The sequence below is a fragment of the Hemicordylus capensis genome, chromosome 5, assembly GCF_027244095.1.
Source record: "Hemicordylus capensis ecotype Gifberg chromosome 5, rHemCap1.1.pri, whole genome shotgun sequence".
NCBI lineage: Eukaryota > Metazoa > Chordata > Lepidosauria > Squamata > Cordylidae > Hemicordylus > Hemicordylus capensis.
The window spans coordinates 143,264,673-143,275,224 of NC_069661.1; the positions used below are offsets into that span (position 1 = coordinate 143,264,673).

Consider the following 10,552-nt stretch of genomic DNA (forward strand, 5'->3'; position numbering starts at 1 on the left):
TGTTGTTGTTTGTCCTTCTCTTTTATTATTTTCGTAATCAATTATGTGGCTATTTGTTGATTAAATATTATGTTTTGTTTATTATTTTCTTGGTTCCCCCCCTCCCCCCTTACAGTATTTCTTTATATACCACATTTTTGGTGAATATTTGTTCTGAGCCTGCTATTAGTCTTCCTTGTTCTGGGCCTTCCAGTACCCTGACCACAACGTCGTTAAAACTTCTCACTCTGGATAATGCTACATATAATTGTCCATGGCTGAATACTGGGTCAGGCAAATAGATTCCGACCTTTTCCAGGGTTTGTCCTTGTGATTTGTTGATTGTCATAGCGAAAGCCAATTTGACTGGGTATTGTCGTCTTCTTAAAGTGAATGGCAAGTCAGTGCAAGATGGTGCTAAATCAATTCTTGGAATGAAGACCATGTCTCCCTGTGCTGATCCTGTAATTACTTGTGCTATGATGATATTCTTTTCAAGGTTTTCCACAATGAGGCGGGTGCCATTGCATAATCCTTTTTTTGTGTTTAGGTTTCTAAGAAGCATTATTATTGCCCTACTTTCAGGGTGAGTGTATGTTTGGGCATTCCCGTTGGTGTTTGGTCATTTAGGAATTCTGTTGGGTAGTTTTTGGAATCTTCTTCGGTGATGTCATCTATTGAGTCTGAACTGAGATAAATGATTTCTTGGCCCTCCAAAATGTTGAGCACCTGGTCATTGATGGTGTCAACATCACTGTTTTTTGGGCAAAGGATGGATCTGTTTGCTATTTTTCGGACGTTTTGCACTTGAATATTGTCTCCAAAAATCTCTCTCACGATATTCTCTCTGCATATTATGCTTTCTGGGATCTCAATGATATCTTCTGGTAATCCCTCAATGCGTGGTGTCTCTCCATTGCCCACCTTGATTAGCCACTCGCTGAAATCTGGGTCATTGGATCTTATATTGTTTTTGAGTTTGAGGATTGTGAATGTGGGCCACAGAGTATTGAATTTTATGCAGGCCTCAACGATATGTGTTTGACTTCCGTGTGGCACCACTGGTAGTGTTTGTCGGAAATCTCCTCCCAGTAGAAATACTTTACCTCCCATGGGCTTGTTGTTCTCCATGATTTCTTTCATTAGTTTGTCTACAGTTGTTAGTGCTTGATTGGGTGCCATCGTTGACTCATCCCAAATGATTATTTTTGCTTTTTTTAGATTTTTAGCATCTTGAGAATTGAGGCGCATGTTAGACACAGAGTTTTCAAGTATGGGTACTGGCAATTTGAATTGTGAGTGATATGTTCTGCCTCCTTGTAGAAGGTTAGCTGCTATGCCTGTGGAGGCTACAGGGAGTGCGATTTCACCTTGGCCACGCACTGTGCTGAGTATGGTTTTATATAAGTATGTTTTTCCACTGCCTCCTGGCCCGTCCAAGAAAAAGCAGCGGTGGTCTAGCTCATCATTTTGGCTTGCTGCTAAAATTTGTTCTATGGCTGATTTTTGGTCATCATTGAAGGTTCTGGACATCTCTTCTGCTGTTTGTCTTTCATAGGCTTGGTTGTATGTATCTGTCAGGTGCTTTGTATTCTGTATGGTGTATGTCAAGCCGTAGTCTGTGCATTTCTTTCCATGGAGTGTTAAAATATTGGCAATTTCTTGGAGGGCGAGGTCACGGCATACTGTGCACTCGGTATTGTGTTGTAAATGTTTATGGACGTAATCCTCAATGAGGTATTGTTCATATTTTGTAAATAGCTCCTGCATGTTTTGGAGGGATGCAAAGACACAGATATAGGCAAAGAGTTCTCTGATTTGTGTGGGCATGTTGTAATGTGCTGCATCCTCTAGTGTACTTTCCCACACTTGTTCATCATTTATGAGCCCTCTTGTTTTTGCTGCTTCTTGGAAAGTTGGGTATTCATTTCCATCCACGGTTCTGAGGTGTTCATAGGATGTTGCTCCTGGTATATGCAACAGTAAAAGGCGTAGGCAGTAGCGCTCTGGGTCTGATGGCAAGTTCACAGAATACATTCTACCAATCACTTTTTCTGCACCACGCTGGCGTATTTTCCATGTGCTGTTTATGGTGTCAAAGACATAATGTAATGGGATGTCTGCGTATAATATGTTTCTTGCTTTCTGGTCTTGTTGATTTAGTTTGAACCATGCTGTCAATTGTGTTTCACGATTTGTAGCTCTGTCGGTTGCTGTGCCAATGTCTTCGGGGTTGAAAATTACTGATTGTTCGTTTGGGAGATGAACTGCTAGTCTGTGTACTGAATGGGATTGGTAATGCATCTCAAATCCATTTAGACGCCATGCTGCTTCTGGTGCGCTGACATACCTGGAATCCATGTAGGTTTTGATTTCATCATGGTTCAAATTGTCTTGTTCCTGGATCACCACTTTTGCGCAATCGTGGCCCTTGTATATATATTTAAAGAGGTATTTTACACTCTTAACTGATGCGCAGACTTCGACGTTGATGTGGCAGTTGTATTTCAGGGCTAGGAATGGATTGTACGGTACAACCCACCTGTTATCAACTGGTTTTCCTTTTTGCATTGTTGTCTGGCCAGTGTTTCTTCTTCTGTATTTAGGGTAACCGTTTTTGTTTGCGATAGTATGTTCTTGGTATTCTTTTGGGAATTCTTTGATGCATTTTTGGTTGGACATACATGGCGAATATTGGTTGAGAGTTCCACATGGTCCATGTATCATATGCTTTGTAATGATTGCATGAAGTCGTGGGGTTTTTTCAATGTCTGGGATTTCTGCAGATACTATGTTGTCTATGGATGCTTCGGTTTTAGGTTTATAGTTTTCTGCTAGGATGAGTAATAGGTGTGCATGTGGCAAGCCTCTTTTTTGGAACTCTATGACATACACAATGGCTGTGGGTGTTCCAAATATATGCTTCTTGCAGATGTCTTCAATTAGTGATCTGAGTTTGAGGTGAAAGACTCTTGCCACTAAATCTGGTCGTGCTGCAGCTGTTTGGCCATATTCTAGGTTTTCTGTAATTTCATCCCACTTGGGGTTACATGTCATTGTAATGAAGAGATCTGGTTTTCCGTACTTTCTAACAATGGCCATTGCATCCTGATAGTTTTGGAGCATATTTCTTGGGCTTCCTGGAAATGAAGATGGCAAAATAAATGTCTTTCCGGGAATTTGGCCTGTTGCATTGGCTACTTCATTTAAGTGGTCCATCAACCCTGAGTATTTCTCCACTCTCAATTTTGGTTGATTTTGCCGGACAAAATTGAGTCTGTTGGCCTCAGTTTTAACGTAGGCATCTACCATGTATTGCTGCGTTAGGCGTCCAGCATTTAGGAAGGGGTTAAATTCGTCTCTGATGGATAGACGGTAGCCATAGTACTGCATCTGGGTGACTCGTACTCTTGGTGCATGTGGCTGTTTTGTTAAATTTTTTAAGACTTGTGGCCTAAGTTGTAAAGGTATGTCTATCCCCCAGCTTTGTTCTCCACAGGGGAATAGCAGTGGGTACACCATTGGCTCTAGATTTGGATCTAGGACACTAATCCTTTGTGTTTTTCTCTCATCAGGGTTGCCTGCACTTGGCTTGCAATGTATTAGTAGATCTCTTTCCAGTGGTGGTTCTCCTTCGTTATTTTGGAAAATGAATGCTACCTCATTGTGGTTTGGTGCATTATATCGTCTAGGGTCATTTTCACGATCGTGGACTATTGACATGGTCACTTCCTGAATAGCATTGCCAGTCTCATGGGCATTGTCTTGACACTCTTTTTCTACCTGGTGTAGCATTTTGCAGGCTTCAGCAAATGGATTGTTTTCAGCCATAAGTGTACTCAGCGCTTGCATGAGTTGAGGTTTTATTTTAGTGTTGGATTTGTTTAGCATTCTTTTCTCTGTGGCCTCAGTGGGATCCAAGATGTATAACTGTGCAAATTGTCTGTCTTGGCCCTGCTGTGGGTGCAGTGTCCCTGTTCTGTGGCAAATTGAGCCGTGTATCCGGAAGCAGTACGGCCCATGGCCAGGTGGTGGTACAATGTTTGCTCCCATGGAGGCAAATGCTAAGGCACTATTTATCGATCTGACATTCTCCGTAAAGTTTCTGCTGTGTTGATGTTGGCCTGTCATAAGCTGCTGGATGAATGGCATTGTTTTTATGGGGGGTAGATGTACTTTTCCCTTAGAGCAGCAATGTGTGAATTTTTGATCTGTGGGTCTTTCTTCCTTAAAATGCTTTGCAGCACAGAATTCGCATCTTTGGTCCAAACTGCCGCAGTTGTGTGGTTTGATGTTGTTCTGGTTGTGCTCTGTATTGTCATTTAGAATGGATGTTGTGGTGATTGCAGCCTGATATTCCAGATTTTGGGATCTTTTTTTATGGGTTACTTCTTGGCGATGCATTTTTTGTTGTTCAGCAGTCTGACCTCTTCTTCTTGTTCTCTCCTTCTCTGCATGTTGTTTTTGCTGTGTTTGTTGTTCTTCTGGAGTTTGATTTGATTTTTTTTAATGCGTCTCATTTTTATTTTTTGCTGCTCAATTTGTCTCTGCTCAAATGTTCTCTGTGTTCGTCTTTGGTTTTCTTTTTCTGCTTTTTCCTGTTTTGTTTGTTTCTGGTGGCTAGTTAGCTCTTTCTCCATATGTTTTACTTCTGGTGTCTGCTTTGCTCTGTTTTCTCTACGTCGTTGTGTGTGTCTGTGCTGTTCATTTTCCTTCTGTTCATTTGTTCTTTTTGCGCGTCTGTGTTTCTCGCGTTCTGCTTTTTTCTTGTTCATTAGTATTTGGTAATTCTTTTTATCTTTCTCTATTTGCTGCTTCTCTATGTCTTGTTGGATTTCTCTGTTGGCTGTCATTTTTATGTTCTCTTCTTGTGCTATGGAGGCCATGTTTCTTAGTTTCAATTTTTGTTTTATTTTTCTCTTTGTAAATTGGCCTTTTATTCTTTATTTATTTTGGCTGAATGTACTGTACAGACTTTTTGTTCTTATTGTTTTGTAACTGTGGTTTATTTCACACTGCTGGTATCAGCAGGAATATTGGTGATTTGATTATTATCTTGTTTCTTCTGCCTGGCTGTGACTTCCCTGTGTGTTAGTGGACCCTGGGCTGAGGATCTTGGCCAAGGCGAAGTCAGTGTTTCACATGTGTTTTTGTTCTTTATAAATTTTCTTGGATTTTGTTTTTTGCCCCCTTTCAGGACAGTGCCTAAGCCAAATATATGTGTATGAATTTGGGTGTGTGGTGAATTAGCTGTTTATTGTGTTGTGGTTCCAATTCCTTGAGCTGCTGTGAGAGGTGTTCTTCACTGGAACCTGGTATGTGGCAGAGCTTGGCCTAAGGCACTAACTTTTAATCCTGCTGGAGATGCAGGTCTGAAGTAAGAGCAGCAAGGATTTTCCTCACTTTTTTGCTTTCACACTCTCCTTATTTCCTGCCTTTTTTCTATCTCTCTCTCTTTTGCTCCTTTGTTTAGATTTTGTTTTTTGCCTCCTTTGAGGGCAGTGTCCAAGTCTAATAAATATGGACTCTCCTTCTTTCCTCTCTCTCTCTTTAATGCTCCTTTGTTTAGATTTTGTTTTTTGTCCCGTTTGAAGGTTTTGTAACTGTGGTTTGAGATGCAGGTCTGAAGTAAGAGCAGCTAGGATTTTCCTCACTTTTTTGCTTTCTCACTCTCCTTATTTCCTGCCTTTTTTCTATCTCTCTCTCTTTGGGTTTTTTTTTTAGATTTTTTATTTTTTTGCCTCCTTTGAGGGCAGTGTCCAAGTCTAATAAATGTGGGCTCTCCTTCTTTCCTGTCTTTCCTCTCTCTCTCTTATGCTCCTTTGTTTAGATTTTGGTTTTTGCCCACTTTGAAGGTTTTGTAACTGTGGTTTATTTCTCACTCCTGGTATCAGCAGGAATATTGGTGATTTGATTATTATCTTGTTTCTTCTGCCTGGCTGTGACTTCCCTGAGTGTTAGTGGGCTCTGGGTTGAGGATTCTGGTCAAGGCGAAGTCAGTGTTTCACGTGTCTTTTTGTTCTTTATAAATTTTATCAGATTTTGTTTTTTGCCCCCTTTGAGGGCAGTGTCTATAAGTCAAATATATGTGGACTCTCCTTCTTTCCTGTCTCTGTCTTATGCTCCTTTGTTTAGATTTTGGTTTTTGCCCCCTTTGAGGGCAGTGTCCAAGTCTAATAAATGTGGGCTCTCCTTCTTTCCTGTCTTTCCTCTCTCTCTCTTATGCTCCTTTGTTTAGATTTTGGTTTTTGCCCCCTTTGAAGGTTTTGTAACTGTGGTTTATTTCACACTGCTGGTATCAGCAGGAATATTGGTGATTTGATTATTATCTTGTTTCTTCTGCCTGGCTGTGACTTCCCTGTGCGTTAGTGGGTTCTGGGTTGAGGATCCTGGCCAAGGCGAAGTCAGTGTTTCACGTGTCTTTTTGTTCTTTTTAAATTTTATCAGATTTTGTTTTTTGCCCCCTTTGAGGGCAGTGTCTATAAGTCAAATATATGTGGACTCTCCTTCTTTCCTGTCTTTTCTCTCTGTTTCTTTTTTCCCCTTTTCCCCCGATTTTGATTTTTGCCTCCTTTGAGGGCAATATATGTGGACTCTCCTTCTTTCCTCTCTCTCTCTTTCACTCCTTTTTTTAGGTTCTATTTCGTGCCCCCTTTGAAGTTTATTTATGTATGACCCTCTGTGGTATTTTCTCCAATTCTCCACTATAGGCAAGGGATGGCACTGTCTCTGCTGTTGTGAGAAGAAAAGGGCTTCCCTGTTGGTTAGCCGGCTGACTCCCCTCAGGGAGTTTTGTGTCCTGCCTTTGTATTTATTTATTTATTTATTTAATCTAGTTAATTATATTTATTTTTTTTAGTCAATGTGGAGGCAATAATATACAACGTTTTCTACTCTCCTTACGCTCTGCTCTAGCGGTGACCGTTAGTCTGTTAGCCTGTCTCGCGCTCCCGTTATTTATGCACCCACTTTTCCCGCCCTTAGCTGGTAAGGGGGGGGGAGTTTTCCAGGTTTGTGATTGGTTGTCCGCGGAGAGGGAGAGGGAGAGGGAATGGCAGGGGACTTGGAAGTGCTTGTGTGACAGTGGTGGCCATGTTGGCCAAATGGAAGATAGTTTCTCAAATGTTTCCCGCGGCGCCAACTGTCCTCCCGCCCTCCCTGCTGGCCGATTTCTCCTTCGCCGTCCCATTCCCCGCACGAATAAAGGCCGCCGCCCACCGCCCTCCCAGCTGCCTGAATAAAGAATTCCCTATTCCCCCTCTCAAAAAAGCCCAGTCCCCGCTGCAGTCAATTGAAAGGAGAGAGGAACTCGCAAGCAGAGCTCCTCTCTCGGCCAAGCCTCTTCCCGAAGTGCTGCATTGGCTGCAAAGAACGCCTATTGCATTCTTTGTGTCCAAAGCGGCAGTCTGAGCAGTGGCTTTGCCGAGAGAGGAGCTCTTTTCGTGAGCTCCTCTATTTTGCTTGTAAAGGGTCCTTGCTTCGCCCTGGTTCGGGTAAGGAGGTCTCGGACAGCTGGGTGGGAGAGGGGGGGCTGGCGGCGACGGCTGCGGCCACAATATTTCGGGCCGTTTAGGCCTTTATTATTCATGTGGGGGGGGGAGCGGGGAAGGCGAGATCGGCCACCTGGGAGGGCAGGAGGACAGTTGGCCGCGGCAGCAATATTTCGGGCCATTTAGGCCTTTATTCAGGGGGGCGGTGCGAGGAAGGCGGTTGCAGCATTTGGGGCACTGAAAACATGGCCGCCGCCTCGGCCGCACTCTCCGGCTGCCGTTTCTCGGGCTGGCGGCCGCCGCCATCGGGGCCAGTCGCCCCGCCGTGGCCCCCGCCTCCTTGGCCCGCACTCCTTTGGCCTCGGCTGCGGCTCCGCCGCCGCCTCGGCCGCACTCTCCGGCTGCTGTTTCTCGTGGCGGCGACTGCCGCCATCGGGGCCAGTCGCCTCGCCGCGGTCCCCGCCTCCTTGGCCCGCACTCCTTTGGCCGAGGCCGCGGCTCCGCCGCCGCCTCGGCCGCACTCTCCGGCCGCCGCTCCGCGCATGCCCAGATCGGGCGAAAAAGACACGGGCGGCACGGACGCACGCCCAAGGCTTTTATGGGTAAGGATGTGTTGGGCACCAGGGTGGCCCAGAGAGTGTTGTGGTGGGTGGTAGTGCCCAATGGATGGAAGGAAGTCACCACCCAGATGTCAAAGAAATTTGACAAATTGCTGATTTTTAACAATCTTTTGAAGTCTTTGTGGCAGATTGTGGCAAATTCAGGTCAGAAAAGTGGGTCAGGTGGTAGTGCTCCAATGGGTGCCTGCTATCACCCAGATTTCAAAGAAATTGGTGAAAGGGGTGATTTTTTTAAAAAATTGAAGTTGGCACATCTTTAAGCTTTCCCCCCCATAGGGAATAATTTCAGCAGCCCCATAACTCCACTTGGAGGACACCAGGGTACCCCAGAGTGGCTTGTGTTGTAGTGCACATAGGGTGCCAACACTCTCCAAACCACCAAAGAAGATTATGAATGAACAAAGATGTTCATTCATCATTTTGCACCAAAGAATAGATGATGAATGAACTTAGAATCCACTATCACTGCTCATCTTTGTTCATTCATAATATGAATACAAATTCTCCACGTGCACAGAAAGGCCCGAAATTGGGCAATCTCTTTCATTTGGGAGATAGGTGGGCTGGTGTTAGGAGAACGGTATCGCTTGCTGCCTGTCCTCTCCGCCAGACCACCGCCAATGCCTCTGCACGGCTGCACCCTTTGCCATCCCACCACCTCATGCACCATCCTAAGGAAGTGGGTGGGTGCACACAGGAGCTCTTATCACCATGCTGCTGCTGTGTGTGATGGCAATTTTAAAGGTAGAAAAATAGGTTTAACTAAACTGTCCCCCCCCCCCGCAACTTGAAAAGGGAAGGGTAACCCTTGCCTCTCTGAGGTGGCAAATCATGAAGGTTCTTACACCAATTAGAATGGAACTCATCTTTCAATACCAAGGGGGCCAAGATGAGTTCCATTCTAATTGGTGTAATAACCTTCATGATATATTGGGCAGATATGGCCTCTCTCCACAATATCTACTTTCATTGGGACATGCCGCCGCCAAAGAAATTATTAAACAATGTATTGTGGATATGGAGGAACAATCTGATTTAAGACTTGTTAATCTTAGTAGCATTCCAGGTGGTTTCTCATACTACCCTCAGCCAGTGGTGTACCTTACAAATTTGACCACTCTAAACCAGAGGAAAGCTTTCTTACTGGCACAGTTTAATGCCCTGCCTTCTGCCATTTTGGATGGCAGATTTAAGATAGTACCGCTCAGGAACTGGCTATGTCCATGCAGTTTGGGCAATATTGAGTCCATCTCGCATGTGCTTTTATACTGTTTATATTATAGGGACATTCACATTGCCTGGATTGAACCACCTAATAAAAACATGACAGGCAGGTCAATCAGAAGAGTATTATACTTCCTTTCTTCTGGCAGGCCAGTATACAGCAATTACAGCTGGGATAACAAGATTCTGTTCTGTAGCATGCAAACTGAGATGGGAGCAGCTGATTAAATGTAATTGAGACCTCTGTATGTATATGTCTTGATACATTATTACCCAGTCCTGTTTTTGATTTTATTTTACTTTAATTTTATTCTCCATTTTATTTTTTGATTGCTGGTCAATGACTGTAATAATAAATTCATTCATACATACTTTAAAAGCATCTGTGCACTTTCATTAGTTATATATTTTAATTTGGGGACATCATAGGGTGAAATTCTAGCTTGTAGCATAACCAATCATATGCATTTTAAAAGCCAGCTGCTTCTTCCTTATCTGACCTTTTATTGTTTTGTTTTTTTTAAGGGAAGAAAAAAAATCACACTTTTCTTTAATCATTAAAAATGATTGGTTGCTCCGCACCCTGCATGACTCTAGCACCAAATTAATGGCTAGTTCCAAGCACTCTCTGCTCTAAAGATTATTTTTGTCCCTTCTTAATCCGTGTGTCAAGTGTTCTGGGATTTCAACTCACATATTATGCACAAAATTACAAGGAGCGATGCCTGTTCAATAGCCCTTCCTAGGACAACTGTGCTCCCAAAGCAGTCATCATAACAATTTGAAAAAATTGTGCTTTGGGGCTGTTACAGTACATAGAAAAACACTAGAAATGATCATATGAAATGCTCGAAAGGGGATCACTTAATCCAGTAGGGAATCATATTACTCTCTGCCTCTATAGGTTTTCTAGGAATGTTAGAACCCCTATAAGAAATAATGATGGTATGGTGCCTGATGAGGTATAAATGAGGTAGGATCCAACAGGAGTGTCACAAATAAGTCCATCTTATTAGAGCTCACTTTGATATTGGCTTTCTTTCAAAAAGGCTTCTGGAGTGTGAATATACCACTCTTAATAAAATGGCTGTAGAGAAACCAAACTATGCTCTAACCAAACTCTAACCAAACTATGCCAGCAAATTTGGAGAACACTACAGTGATGGAAGAGATTCCCACAGATTGGAAGAGGTCAGTCTACATACCCATACCAAAGAAAGGAGACTTAACAGATTGCAT

General features: G+C 43.3%; 1 protein-coding gene across 1 annotated transcript; it reads right to left on the bottom strand.

Annotated features, from left to right (window-relative positions):
- Positions 1-93: 93 nt before the first annotated feature.
- Positions 94-7,351, bottom strand: LOC128327891 (uncharacterized). The gene is given in 2 exon segments (XM_053257208.1): positions 94-549; positions 552-7,351. Coding segments are annotated over 2 exon segments (4,272 nt in total). The 5' UTR covers positions 4,384-7,351; the 3' UTR covers positions 94-109.
- Positions 7,352-10,552: the final 3,201 nt, after the last annotated feature.